This window comes from Pollachius pollachius, assembly GCF_949987615.1.
Source record: "Pollachius pollachius genome assembly, chromosome: 1".
In the NCBI taxonomy this organism is placed as follows: Eukaryota; Metazoa; Chordata; class Actinopteri; order Gadiformes; family Gadidae; genus Pollachius; species Pollachius pollachius.
The window spans coordinates 25,448,684-25,464,133 of record NC_136934.1 but is presented as its reverse complement, the minus strand read 5'-3'; the positions used below and the strand labels follow the sequence as shown (position 1 = coordinate 25,464,133).

Genomic DNA, 15,450 nt, shown 5'->3' with positions numbered 1-15,450 from the left:
CATTCTAAAGCAAAGATTACATTTTTTACCCTGGACACGATTACCTTCCACCTGACTGAACCAGGATAATTTATCCTTCTCCTAGCGCAGTTTACACTTTGGTAAAAAACAACACATTAATTGAAATAACTTTGCTCAACAGGGGATTCTTTATTTGCAGTTTGGTTTTAGAGTCAGGTTACTCTTTAATATTGTAATTCAATCATTTCAAATGAACTTGAAATTATGAACTGAACTCATATTTGATCAATTCTTCCTCTGTATTGAAGGTATCCTAGCTAGGAGCAGTGGGCAGCCAGGTTAGAGTGTGCAGCATGAGACCATTTTATTGAGGAAATTGTACTTTTATTACATTGGCCATAACTTGGAAATATCTGACGTCCTTTGGACTTTTAAAAAAAGAAATGGCTGCTCTGGAAAGAACTGTGTCATTTGAATGTTTTGTTGAAGTCTGGAAGTGCTTGGTGGCTGATGAGGTCCCACTTGGACTGTCTGCCCTTTCAGGGAGTATCTGCAGTGAATGTGTCCAATCAAAACTTTTGATTAAACTCAATCCAGGCCGATGTTGGGTTCAGGTATTCCATAGTGGTTTTGTGTTTTGGGGTTGCATGTTGTCCTTTGTATGAAGTATGTTAGAGGTTGACTGTTGTATTCATGTTGGTGGTTGTATGCATGTTTGGGATTTTAGCATGTTGCTGTTCATGTGTAGTATGTGAGGTGTTAAAGGTTGGAGTTGCAGCCAATCCAGTGTTTGACGAGCTGGTGGGCGATGGTCTGTTGAGGAGAGAGGAGGAGGACGGGACTACCTCCCCTGAAGAGGGCATCAATCACCTGGAAGACAAAAACATGGTCACAATCACAAGCACACTGTCCGAGTGACTTCAAGTTTTGAGGAAGTAGCTGACCTTTTGCCGTGGAAACCAGCGTGCCTCTTCGATCTCATTCTCATCCACTTTGATGTCCGTAGACAGTGCGACGGCCAGGCAGCCAATCATGAGGGAGGAGGGGACGGGCCAGGGCTGACATGCCACATAGCGCACAGACCCCACCTTCACCCCGCTCTCCTCCTCCACCTCCCTCCGCACAGCACTCTCCACACTCTCTCCTAGGGGAGAACCACATATTGAAACTCTTCACTCTCCTAGAGGAGAAGCACATGTTTATACCTCCTGCTCATAGCCTGGCTATTGCCAGACCAAGCTCAATCGTAGATTGCAGGTTGTTCTGGGGAGGCTGCTGTCATTTTCTTCAGCACAATAGGCGTGATCAAAGGGACTAGTTAAAATGACTCTGTACGTAATTGTCTGCTTGTCGTCGCTTCCCTGTCGTCATTGTGTTAAACCAGCCAATAATGTGCCAGGGGGAAAAGCCAGCTTGTTGATTGGCTCCCGCAAAAGCGTATCGGAAGCAGAAAGAAATGTATTGCTCCTCTCCATTCAAATCGCCGGCAGAATGGGCTGGGGGTACAGTGAGCAGGACAGACTGGGTACCCCCCAGCCCAAGATCTTGTTATCTGTTGTTGTGATAACAAGATTTTCACTCTCCAAGGGTTTTATGCCTCCTGCTCACTCTCCTAGAGGACAACCAGATGTTTATACCTCCTTCTCACTCTCCTAGTGGAGAACCACATCTTTATACCTCCTGCTCACTCTCCCTCCCTCCAAATCTGTCCTCCTTACTCTGCACCACACTTTCTCCTGGGGGAGAAGCATCTCTACACCTTCTCTACATTCCCTCTTCTCCTCCGTCCCTCTCCTCACTCCTACTCTCAGGAGTCACCTCCTCTGTTGTGTTGTTAGTGTTAGTTACCTCCTCTGTTGTGTTGTTAGTGTTAGTTACCTCCTGTTGTGTTTGTGTTAGTTACCTCCTTTGTTGTGTTGTTAGTGTTAGTTACCTCCTCTGTTGTGTTGTTAGTCTTAGTTACCTCCTCTCTTGTGTTGTTAGTGTTAGTTACCTCCTCTGTTGTGTTGTTTGTGTTAGTAACCTCCTCTGTGGTGTTGTTAGTGTTAGTAACCTCCTGTGTTGTGTTGTTTGTGTTAGTTACCTCCTCTGTTGTGTTGTTTGTGTTAGTCACCTCATCTGTGGTGTTTTTTGTGTTAGTTACCTCCTCTGTTGTGATGTTATTGTTAGTTACCTCCTCTGTGGTGTTGTTAGTGTTGGTCACCACCTCTGTTGTGTCGTTTGTGTTAGTTACCTCCTCTGTTGTGTTGTTTGTGTTAGTTACCCCCTCTTTGGTGTTGTTTGTGTTAGTTACCCCCTCTGTGGTGTTGTTTGTGTTAGTTACCCCCTCTGTGGTGTTGTTTGTGTTAGTTACCTCCTCTGTTGTGTTGTTTGTGTTAGTCACCTCATCTGTGGTGTTGTTTGTGTTAGTTACCTCCTCTGTTGTGATATTAGTGTTAGTTACCTCCTCTGTGGTGTTGTTAGTGTTGGTCACCACCTCTGTGGTGTTGTTTGTGTTAGTTACCCCCTCTGTGGTGTTGTTTGTGTTAGTTACCCGGCTCTATGAAGCCAGCCAGACAGGAGAACATCCCAGTGGGGAAGACCTTTTTGCGTCCCAGCAGACACTGCTCCCCATCCGGGTGGATGACCAGCATGATCACCACTGGGTCTGGGTCAAGGTTCAATCACAACACCAGGAGGTCAAAGGTTAGACACCACATGACAGAATAGGGCTTGTGTATGTTTGTCTTTAAAACCATGAAGGACATCAAGCACACAAGTCAGTCCTACAGTTTCACTTGGAGTATTAATGAAAGGCCCAGTGAATGTCTTTGTAGCTGGTTTAGGGATGGGCACAGAGAGATGTATTCCCTATCCCTACAAGCCTACCTATTATCTTTGTATAATATTCTCAGAGATGGTTAATAAACTGAGTATTGAAAAGACTCTGGACTATAGCGTGTTCTGTTGTTGTGATAACAAGATCAAGCCAGTGCATTAAAACTATGCATCGTACCACAAATCAAACCACATCATGCAAAATTAAACAAACTACTGTGGTGAAAGAAAAAGAGCATGGGTCTTATCACCGACGCGAGGGTAGCTGGTGTTGTGGACCCCCTGCAGACTGCTACAGCTGCCATTGGAGCAGGTCCTCTTGTACCCCGCCTCTTCTGACCTGGAACTGCTTCCACAGGTTGGGCAGAAGGCGTAGCGACTGTGCCACGCCAACACCGCCCGTGCCTGCGCTAAGATTCCTGTAGGTTGGAGGTCCAGTTACAGAGTATAACTGAGAAGAAGGTCAAGGCAAGTGATACTTCACTGTTGATTGGTTGCTGCATGTGTACCCAGGGTTTCTACCCCCCTGGGTCCCTATACCGTGGGTCTCTAGCCCCTGGGTCTCTATTCCCCCAGGGCCCTATGCTCTGGGCATCAACCCCCCCGGGTCTCTATGCCCTGGGGCTCAACCCCCTGTTTCTCTACCCCCCTGGGTCTCTACCTCATGGGTCCCTTTGCCCTGGGTCGCTACTTCCTTGGTCCCTATCCCATGGGTCCCTATATTCTGGGTGCCTATGCCATGTATCTCTACCACCTGGGTCTTATTCCATGGATCTATCATAATTTAACTAGGAATCCCTATTGAACACGTCAGTTAATAAATAAAACATTCTACTTCTACTGACCTGCCTCGTCCTGGCTGAAGTTCAGCAGGTCCCTGTTGGGTCTTCGTGCCCAGAAGAGGTCCTTCTCCCCACCCAACTTAAGCAAAACCTCTGGATCCTCTGTGGAGTTGATGGCAAACCAGGCAGGAGGCTCACTGGAGGTCTCAGGGGAGGAGGAGGGACGTCTCCTCTCCACGCCCAGGAAGACCAGTACTGAGCCTGGCTTGAGGAGCAACTCCTTTACCAGCGAGGAGGAGAACCGGCACAAGCTGGTCTGAGCCTGTTAGGACCAGAACAACTTCTGGTCTCAGTCTGTTGGGGCCAGAACACAAGACAACCTCCCTCTATGTCTACCTCCGAGGACCAGACTACCTACCCCAGGCCCTGTGCTGGGCTCCAGACTGTGAACCAGAGGGCTGAGTTCGGAGAAGAGCAGGAAGACGGAGTCGGGTCGGTTCTGTTTGTCCTGCTGCCACGCCGCATCGCTCCTCCTCTCGCTTAGACGGTCCAGAGGCTCTGCGCTGAAGTAGATCTCCTGGCTCGGGTCAGTGGTCGCTAGGATGTGTTGGGATTGGTTGTCCGTCTCCACCAACAGGTGGCCGATGTGCGTGTGACCCCAGAACTTGGCGATGTCATAGGCTGTCTGGGATGAGCGATTTACGACCAAGCGATCAGCCCTAAAGGAGGGAAAGGAGGGGAGCGGTCGAAGGGGAGAGAGGAGATTGTTCAAAATTCGAGGGCTACTCGGTCCAGTGGTTGATTTTTAACTAGGTTGTTTAGAACTAAAGAATTAAAGCACAGTGTCAGCGTGATAGCAACATGAGTTTTGAACACTTTTTTGGTTTGGGTTATAGAGGGTTGCGGTTCGAACCCGTGTGACAGCAGGGTCTCTATTACGGTGAAGTGTCCGTTGCGGGCGGCCAGCATCAGAGCATTCCAGCCGTTAGCGCCGGGCCGGTCGAGGAGGGAGGCGCTGCGGGAGATCAGGCTCGAGACCGCCGCCACATCCCCCCTGGATGCCGCGTCCACAAACCTCTCCACCATCTCCTCCGTCACGTTCATCCTCACACTCTGACTACTGGAGATAAATGGAAGGACCGTTTTCAGTTAACACGGTAACTTCAGCATCGTTCGTATATTACAGGATAAGTAATTTGATTTTGATGAGCCGCAAACGATGTTGCACAAAAGTCATTCTTGGTAATTTCAGAGTAGTATAACTTTCTGTCAATAAGGCTGTGAAGCATTCTCAGAATACTCAACATGTCTCCACTGACTTCTTGACAGAAATTTGCACATACATGACGCACAATGGTTTTGGTAAACCCTAGGCATGCCGATATAAACGGGATGACCCAAGCTGCCCCTAGATGAGCAATATTGGGGAGATTAACGCCATTAAATACAATCAGATAAGACTTATATGTTCAACTATAAGGCACTACATGGGGGCTCTCTCTAGCCCCCCCTTACAGAGTGTCCTGCTCCCTTGTGGCTATGTGCGGATATTACAGCTTACGTGCTTATTTTCGTCACATTTACCCTTACAGAGTGACTACATCCAGGAGGTCAAGCTAGTTATGTTAGCAACCTTAAGTTCAATGTGAGTGACACCTGTCTATTAGGGGTGTAACGATTCACAGAAGCGGGCGGATCCGTGTATGTGTGTTTGTGTTTGTTTGCGCGCGCGCCCTGCGTCTCGAGAGCAGGGAACAACCGGAGTTGTGAGTGAGCGAATAACAACCATATGTCCGAAATGGGTGAAACGAGTTTCCATGCACCAGCGAATCTGAAATAAAACGTGTCGAAGCCCTTTGGGTCTTATAAGGAGGGAAATACTGACAATATTTCCCTCCTTAATTGTGTAGGACAGCGATCAACTCTATAAATAAACAAATAAATAGACATGTAGTTCTACATTTATAAATGTGTCTTCCATTTTCCCCCATGCTATAAAGAAATAAATATAAAAACCTAAGGTTCCATGGTCCCTATACCATACATATATTTGAAAGTAGGCAATGTCTCTTTTATAGAAGGCTTATTTTAATTAATAGAAAATGAATGTGTTAACGTTAAACGAATATTAACTATCTATCAGATTGATATTTTATTAAATCGCACTGGATCGTTAGAACATTGAATCGAATCCATCGTTCCATATTAAAATGTATCGTCCCTGAATCGTATCGTAAACACATTTATCTCGATACATACGTATCGGCTCGTTCTATAAAGGAGAAATGCACACCCCTACTGTCTATCATTCACAATCGTCCTTTTACGACAGGCATTCTCAAATTGGATGATAGACATTTAAAGTCGAAACTTTCTTTGGGTTAAGTTAGTACTGTGGTGTTATATGGACAAACGGTAGATAGATAATACATATTAAAACCAAGGCGAGCAGCGATGTTGGAGCAACATTTCTTCAAATGAAAATATGTCAGCAACATTTGATAGATCGTAGATTAATAACCTTTACGTTGACTCCTTCAGCCTGATCTCCTCGTTGGGGAACACTGTGGTGTTGTATAATGTTAGTTGCGTAAACGGGCTGTGATGCGTTCAAGACCGATACGTCATACGTGTTGCTGCCGGTGTTACTGTCTGGTTCTCGCCAGCGTGCATGTGGCGGGCATGAGCATATACATCTAATCGGAAATTCAACAAACCTACCTTTAGTATTTGTCGTATCTCGTTATTGTTTTGAATAGGTTTGTCTTACAGAGTACTACATTAAAGCACCTAAAACACTTGATTATATTATTTGTTTTCTTTCTTAAAAAAAACCAGACACTAGCTGGACTGGATCAAAAAAGTATAGGTGAGTGCGTTCTATTTCATGTAGGCTACGCCGCCTAGGCTTTGCCTGTTTCCCAAAGTGAAGGCTTGCAGCCTTGCTAGAACACTTCTTGCTAGTCGCGTCCTATGGAGATCGGGCTAAAGTGCTGCTTAGTGTTTGTAGCGTTCAGAGTTTGGAACGACTCGCTAGTGTGGAAGCGCTTCCGCTTTTTAATATTGCTCCAGTGTTAAATATTGTAATATAATTAATAAATAATTAATTACAATAAATAATTGTTGAAATTGTTATTGGTGACAGTAGTTTGTTTTATGTTGCGATATTTAGTAAAGGTACTCGAATCAGGATCGCTTTTAACTCACTTTATTTGGCCTAGTTTCGGTATGGTAACAATGAAGCAATAGGAGGGGAATTATATATACACGCGCGGGGAGACGCTTAACAGAGCATCCGAGGTTGCCATGCCTCTAGAGAATCTCTCCCCTCATCGGGGTCCTGCTCTGTTTATGGAGTAGGCGTGGCCTACGTGCTCTGACCAGCTATGGTTTTGAGAGCCTGCCTTCGGCTTCCTCATGTGTGATGATGCTGCCATCTTTTGGCCATGAGCAGTTATTACAGCTTATATGTTTGGTCCTGCTCCCTTGTGTCTATGTGCGGATATTACAGTTTACGTGCTTATTTTCGTCACATTTAACACCACCTACTTACATATTAAAACAAATCAATCCATGCAAAATATAATCATTACATTGCAAAAACGTTTGAAAGAAATCGCACAGGTTCATTTTTTGCATTTACATGATTAATCTATAAAAAGCAATACAGCACAAAATATTTCTGAAAACATTCAAATAACTTCACTTGTGTAAAGCAATGTGTATTGCTTTCCATAGGCAATTTTTAAATATCCCGCACAGCGTGTGAACACAAAGGATTGTGGGTATTTTGGCTCATTGAGGATCCATCGATGCATCCTGGAATCTCGGAATTCTCAAAAATAAAGGACGCGATAAGGGCGTGAATTTCCGAGTGTTCCCAACATTGGTACAGTGCTTGTCGGGGTTCTATGACATAGCGTCCTTAAAAAGGCAGCCGTTGAGCATGCTTCCTTCACATTGGGAAACAGCCTCTGTTTGTTCACATCAAACGCGACGGGGCGACACAAGGCCCCCAGGAGCAGTGTATACTTCCGCAATCCACCAGTGCTCAGCGGCCAAGCCTGGTATTGCTGCAGTTTAGCGGCGGTTTTAGCGGCCTGTGGACGGATCCCTCGATTCATGGAGCCCAGAAGTAGATATCCCCGTTCACTCCAATACAAGTGGGGAACAGGGATGTGTCTCCGCAAAAAAATTGTGGATATCAATCAAAGGCTCATAATTATCTTTATACCATGTACTAATAATCACTGTATCTCCTTCTCCAACTGCCAAAAACCTTGGTGTAGTGTTGGACAATCAGTTATGCTGCACCGCAAACATCACTGTGGTGGCCCGATCCTGCAGATTTGCACTTAACAACATCCACAGGATCCGGCCCTTCCTCACAAGGGAAGCAGCTCAGCTTCTAGTCCAATCACTGGTCATCTCCCGCCTTGACTACTGCAACTCGCTCCTGGCTGGACTCCCTGCCTCTGCGATTAAACCCTTGCAGCGCATCCAGAATGCGGCAGCGCGCCTCGTGTTCAACCTACCAAAGTTCTCACATGTAACCCCCCTCTTCCAAGACCTCCACTGGCTCCCTGTAATAGCTCGTATCAGATTCAAGATGATGGTGCTGGCATACAAGGCAGTCGATGGAACTGCCCCTGCCTACCTCCAAGCATTAGTAAAGCCACACACCCCAGCTCGATCCCTCCGCTCAACAAGAGCAAGCAAAGGTCGATCAGCGAAGTCACAACTTTTCTCTGTTTTGGGACCTCAGTGGTGGAACGAGCTCCCTACCGATGTCAGGATCGCAGAGTCGCTCACCAGCTTCCGCAAAAGACTCAAAACTCACCTGTTCAGAGTTCACCTCGACTCTGCATAGAAACCAATGCACAGCCACCATTGAATGTTGTACGTCCTGGCACTTGTACATTGCACTTATTCAAGGTATTTAATTGTGTAGCACCTACAGAAGCTGCTATCATTGCTTTACACGGGGAATGGGTTAGCCTAGCGATTGTAATACTTGCACTTGGTTCTATGAACATCTTTACTGTACCGACAGCGATATATTGTTTCACTTCTTATGACAAATGTACTTATTGTAACAAATGCACTTATTGTAAGTCGCTTTGGATAAAAGCGTCTGCTAAATGCCCTAAATGTAAATGCAAATGTAATAAAATATAAGTTTTCGCCTGGCATAATAATTGTTAAATAATAATTGTTGTCCAGATGGCAGAAGGAGTGTAATTTAAAGATCACATGTAGAGAATCATCGGGGGGGTTATAATCTTATACTTCTATGGTCGGTAAACAATGCGACTGTGCTCGCTCAGACCTCTCGCTTATGATACTACAATGCTAACAATGCTAGTTAACGAGAATATTTCTGCATCCGGTACGTCATGCACTAGGGCGTGGCTAGGCACCCATGATGCGGAAACAAATCTCTCCATGTTGTTCCTCTGCGCCATTGAGCAGTTTTCATAGGAATGAATGGGCGGCCATGTTTTAGTCCGCGGTTCTTTCTTTAATAGGTCCATGGGCGACACGCTTCCATACAAATGCTGCCTTCAAAGTAGCTCGGAGGTTCGGAAGCTCTTACGTGTCTTTACGTGAACCTTCCCTTCTTCCGAAATAAGAGTGTTCAGGAAACGTTCGTAGACTATGACATAAAACCCGGAAAAACAAATCGTTTGTGAGACAAGACTTCATGACAACTACAAGTATGGATGCCTGCAGGGACCTCTGCACTTCTTGGCTGAATTAGATGAATCAGTTATTAGAACTGCCTGCGATGGTTGAACATGAGCGAGAATTTATCAGGTGATGTTTATAATTGTAAGCTATAATGTATCGTAATGCAAATGTTAGAATGGGTGTTAAGTTTGCCTCTTAGTGCTTGCTGCAAGTTCACTTTAGTCTATAAATGAAATGGGCAGCCATTGTTGTGCCATGATCTCGGAGGACTTGGGTAGCTTTGCTTCCGCACGAAAACTCAGACCCAAAAGTGTTCAAAGCACTTTCCTCCGAGCTTAAGGTCCGACCTCCGAACATCCTGGAAACTCTGATCGTTTAAGGCGGCATTAAGCTCGGAGGAAAGTGCTTTGAACACTTTGTTGGGTCGGGGTTTTTGCTCTGAGTTTCGTGCAGAAGTAATGGTGTGATTCCGATGCATCGGGCGCCAGCCATCTGAGTTGCACTTTTGACGTAATTTCCGGTCTCGGAGCATTTATAGCTTTTGATACCTTCAGAGACTCCCTGCTGTATATGGAAGAAATGAACCCTACATTTTATGGCAAGCTATGTTTATTATAAGGCCTATATATCACATAGATACATTAATGGTGGAAAGTAGCTGATCACCTCTCCCCTATAAGTTAGGTTTGACATGGCGCCAGGGAGTAGGTTCACTCTGTTCCTATCTTGTGTGCTGCCACATGCAGGGTCCAAGTGTCAGGATGCACAGACCTCAAACTTTTTCCAAAAGCAAACTTGCTTTTTGAAAAATATGCTGACATGCACACACATACTGCTTCGTAGACTTTAGCCTTAGCTGGGTCTTTTACCAGTCGTCGCTCTGTGCTGCGGAGCATTGGCATAACTGCTTCGGCAGCAGCTTTCAGCAGTGGCGCATTCTTAGCCCGGAGCAGAGGTGTGGCATACCGGAATGTGTCAATGACCTTGACCCTCTCAGTGCATGCTTCCAGGATGCTCATGGCCTCTTGGTCCAGACGGGACCGTACTGCTAGCGTCTCGCTTCAAAACAAGAGTACGTCGAGCTACCAGAGACGATCGACATGTTGGTAGTAGTCATCTGGTGCTGGCTTGAGAGATGTGGCATGAAGCAGCATGAGACCCGAGACCATCTGGACCCTGTAGCACCCAGCCGAGCGCTGTGTGAACAGCTACGGTTCCACCTCTGGGGCCGAACCTGACAGGCTCTTTGGCTGTGATCAGGTGGGTGCAATCTGCACCGATTAGCAGTAGCGGATGCACCTTACTGAAGTTCTGCAGCTGGAGGCCCCTCAAGTGGTGATAGCGCTTCTGAAGTGCAGTTACAGGGAAAGATCTGACAGGGCTAGCCGACCCGCTGTGAAGGCACCCTTAACCAGGTGCTGTTCTGAAGGCTGTGCCAAGGAGGCCACATGGAAGTTGACCGACGCACCAGTGAGGCGAGCCAAGTCTTGGCGGATCGTCCGCAGAGCGAGAGATTCTGCTTCACCTTTGAGTTCCAGGTGACGAACGGAAGCTGGCAGTATTATTGTGCGTTCGGCCCCGTCGTCAAGGATCGCGTAGGTGTGCAGCGACTTGCTCCCATGGGTAATGATGATTGGCACCACCTAAAGGTACATCTTTCCTCCTTACTTGGAGTTGGCGAGTGAGGCGCAATCCTTCGGTGTGATGAGGTAGACACGGGGACCTGGCTTGGTGATGGTATGGAGAACTCTGAGGTGAACCTCCTGACATTCACTGCACGCTTTCTTCAGGGTGCAGGCTTCTTGCTCGTGGTTGGTGCGACCACACTTACGACAACGCTTGCCGTCTGCTATCCACTTGTTGACCTCTTCCGGTGAGCGCCGGACGATGTCTGGACACTGTGATAGGTAGTGATCAGCACTCTTACTGAAGAGACATATCCTCTTGATCTTCTGCTGCTTGGCCTCCGACCGAAATGTCTCTGATGGCTGACGGCTGTCAGATTTAGGCTTGTCGGAGCCATGATACACTGAGAGGTTGCGAGGCCTGGGCACAGGAACTTGCTTATCTCTTTTTGGGGCCTGTGGCCCTTCAATCCGATGGCGCTGTGCCATTCTTGCGGACAGTCTTTGAGCTTCGGCCTTTACCCTGAGCCAGTCGGAGAGGTCTCGAAGGTTGTACGGGTTTAGGCTGTTGTATTATGGCGACCTTGAGCCTGTAGATGCTCCACGAAGCCGTCCCTCGATTTCTTAGGGAGCTTACTCAGGAGCCGATCGACATGGCCGGTCGACATCACTTCCATCCCGTTGGGCCCTTCCAGCGATGCAAGCAGTTCAGTGTGGGGACTGAGTAGGTGGTCCAGCTTAGGCAAGTTAGGCAGTTTTTTAGGCAGACTGAGTAGGTGGTCCATCTTAACCAAGTTAGGCAGTTTTGGTACTGGGACTGGCTGCCTGGGAGGCTGAAGAGCGGATGGCATCTGTGTTGGTGTATACTGGGGCTGAAGGGCATACTGGCGGAGCTTGTACAGGCCGATACGGTGCTGGACCAGGTGCTGGAGGCACCAGCTCATGAGGCTGGCTGAGTTGTTGGAGCAGGCTGGGGCTGGTACACCGGTTGTGGATGACGGCTCAGCTGGTACGGCGGCAGTTGATACACTGGCTGTGCAGGGATGACTGGCGGAGGCTGATACGCTGTCTGCGAGGGGACAGCAGGTGTGTATGGTAAAGGCGCCACTGCCCATGTGGGTGGTTGATAGGTAAACTGCTGAGGCGTGCCTACTGGGTGCTGGCCCACTGGCTGGAGAGCAGCTGCAGCGGGTAGCTGGTGTGCAGGGTACTGCGCTGTTGCAGTCTGGGGTTGATATGTAGGCTGTGCAGGCATAGCTGGAGCATATTGATATGCTAGGTAGGCAGGTGTCATTGGCGTAGGCTGATATTGGGCCTGTACGGCCGTTGGCATGCTAGCATAGATGATCTGCACAGGCGATGACACAGGCTGGTTTGGCTGGTAGGCAGGCTGGTTCCCTGGTGCTGTTGACAGTTGTTGGCCCACTGCTTGCATCGCCTGGAAGTTAGAATGTGTCATGACCATACTCGTCGCAATGGGAACTGGCAGCCTAGGAACTGCTCTGAATAGCGGTGCAGAAGTTATTGTTGACGGTAGGGACTGAGTCAACGTGTAGCTCTGCTGCCTTTGGCCTGGCATACAAACTGTTATTGCTTGAGACTGCAATGCTGCAGTTGGTGTGCACGGCAGTGGTGTTAGTTGCAGCTTATCTTGAGGCTGGGTAGGTGGTCCCAGCTGGGGGGATAACGGCTGCTGCTGAAAGACAGGACTGGTTGGGAGTTCAACCAAGGTGAGTGGTTCGACGGGACGTCCAGACCGATATATGACGTGTGCTGTTGCGTAGGAGAACCTGGTCCGCTTGCATTGAAGCTGTATTCTGTTAAGCGCCGACTTCAGCAGCTGTTTGGAGGAGGCTGGCGATTGGAGCCCCACACACATGTTTAGGTGGCTGGGCAGATTACTAGCATACAATGCTATGTCCCATTGACTCGCCTTATCGACTGCACCTGGCGAGAAGGGACAGGGAGGGGGCCTTCCTCGTCCTTGTGTTCCACTTTCGGCTGCTGCTGGTCTCTGTGCGTCCATGGCTCCGTCATGGGTGAAGTATTCCAGTTCGAAGGACCAATATTGGAGAATGTACGTGTGTGCGCTGGGACCACTTTATCCAGGACGGCAACTCCGGTCAGAGAGTAGACGCATACACAGGGAACAGTTTTTGTTGTTTATATATCTTGAATAGGCGAATGACATCAACGATGGCTTCAATGAATAATCAGATGAATGATGGAATGAATGAATAAATGTACGAATGGTATTCTGTAAGACAGAATAAGAAAATAGACAAATAGTTATTACAAGATTTACATACTAAAACACCGGGCTTCAGTACTAGCAATATCCCATGAATGCTGTAGAAACATAACTGGCATAAATAGCTTCAACATACACACGTTAACACAATATAACTGCCGACAACGGTGCGGCAGAGTGTCGTACACTTATGCAATGTCTACACGAGGTGCAGGCTTATACACTTGCTGCCCGATTAATGAGTGAATCAACTAACACAATAGCAGAAACCAGCTCAAAACACACAAATCATGGCCAATATATGGAGCAGAATTGCGGACTGCATGTAACATTTATCCTGCATAAATATACATAAATATACGTTGTTCTGTATTAACTCACTCTTCACGAACGCATTCTCTGTCATTGCGGGTTATGCAATCGAGGCGCAACGAACTCTGACGTAGTCCCGTGCACCTCGTAAAACTCTAGGACCCTACTGCACTACCTGGGCTGTCCCAAGCACCTGAATAGAAATAACAATATACATTATATATCTATATGTGATACGGTATAACGAACTAACAGGAAATTTACAACACATAGGGATCAATGTATGTTCAAGGTAAAGCCGTGACCTGGAAAAACATGTTGTGTAAATCAACATTTTATGTAAGTCTGACCTTATATTATGTAAGGGTTGGGTATATAAGGAGCAGGACGAGAATCATTCTGCAGTGTGTGTTGTGCGAACCACAAGAAACATCTGGCAGTGTGTTTTGCAAGCCACTCGGCTTTGTTGTCGCCTGTTCGCGGGTAGCGATAAAGTCTTCTGTCATTCTTGCTCCGGACTCCTCGATTCCTTAAGCTCTCTAAGTTTAGTTGAAGTGATAGAACTTGGTTATTTTCTACCATATATGGAGACGGGTTGTGTACCAGATACATGAAAATGTCGCCAAAACAAATGTTTGGCAAATGTTCAGTGGATAAAAGTGGGGTTAGTACTCCATTTGGGAGCACATAAGGATCCAATCCTAAAATGTTTGTTTTGTCACATAGAGCTGCTTTCCTCCGTGGAGAGATGACTTTGGCTAGCCATTTTCCGCCTCAAACCAGTTGAGGCGTTTAGCACTCTATCGCTCTCAGGGTTCCCGTGGATCCTTAAAAAGTCTTAAATTCATAAACCTAAAAATAAGACCTTAAATAGCATTAAAAAGTCTTAAATCCATCTTTCAAAAGTCTTAAAAATGTTAACACATGGTAAGTAGGATTTTATGATTGTAATGTCTCAAATCTAAAAAATAATAGGTAACATTTTTTTTTATATAAATTAATGGCAGTAATGTCGCGCAATCACGAGAGCGGAACCAACAAAACATTTGTTTGCGGCCGTGACTCTCAGAGCAGATGCACGTCGTTCAGGTAGCAGTAGCAGCATGAGTAGCAGTCGGCCCGCATCATGGGAAAGTGTAAATTCAACGAAATTTGGCAATCCAACAAGGATTTTTCTGCCTGGCTGAAACCGGTACCCGGCAATTTGTATGAGGCATGGTATTTTGTGCAAGTTATGTTTCAAGCTTGGCACGATGGGAAGGAAAGCAGTGGAGTCCCACATGAACAGCACGAAACACAAAGCCTCAACATCAAGCTGTCAACAAACGCCAGGTATTTCCCAGTTCTGCTCTGCTCTCATTTCTACCGTGCCTCCGCCCTCATCTCCGGTATCAACAACTGGGACTAGAGCAACAGATCTCCGGACAATGTTAGGTTGCACGCCAACAATGATAGCAGAGTTACTATGGTGTCTGAACACCGTGATAAGACACCAATCATACAAGTCAAATGAGGGAATTGGAGACTTATTCCGTGCGATGTTCCCTGACTCTAATAGTGCCCACTCCTTTGCATGCATAACAAGGATGCATTTGTTTTAATGTTTGATGAGAGCCTCAACCGGATCACGAAAACCAAACAACTGGATCTGCATTTCCACTATTGGTGCGAGGATCACGTCCAGTCCAGATATGTGGGATCCCAGTTCCTGGGACATGGAACAGCCAAGGATTTACTACGCTATTTCAAAGTAAGTAGTCTGCACACCTAGATCATTAAACTTTTAGTGCATAATGTTGCCATAAGGAAACAATTTGTCTTTATCTAAATTTTAATAAAGGCTGTAAAATCTAATCCGAGTCAGTGCGTTTACATGACACTCAAGAAAGTCGAATTATAGTCCAACTATGATTGGATTATTAAGATACATGTATACACCTTAGTCGGACTAAAGTCAAATCGAGTTACTCATAGTCTAATCAAGACCCCTAGATTATTTGATTGTTAGTCG

General features: G+C 46.6%; 1 protein-coding gene across 2 annotated transcripts; it reads right to left on the bottom strand.

Annotated features, from left to right (window-relative positions):
- Nucleotides 1-147: 147 nt before the first annotated feature.
- Nucleotides 148-6,161, bottom strand: nudt12 (nudix (nucleoside diphosphate linked moiety X)-type motif 12). Of its 2 annotated transcripts, none has more exons than XM_079756950.1 (8): nt 6,082-6,161; nt 4,474-4,680; nt 3,979-4,279; nt 3,624-3,882; nt 3,030-3,197; nt 2,495-2,608; nt 906-1,105; nt 148-831 (listed from the first exon to the last, which is right to left on the bottom strand). In XM_079756950.1, exons 2-8 carry the CDS (start codon nt 4,662-4,664, stop codon nt 721-723), a joined length of 1,344 nt encoding a protein of 447 aa, XP_079613076.1. In that variant the 5' UTR covers nt 4,665-4,680; nt 6,082-6,161; the 3' UTR covers nt 148-720. The 2 variants fall into 2 exon arrangements, with proteins under 2 accessions (XP_079613076.1, XP_079613077.1); XM_079756951.1 differs by having other exon boundaries at nt 4,474-4,677; nt 6,082-6,114.
- Nucleotides 6,162-15,450: the final 9,289 nt, after the last annotated feature.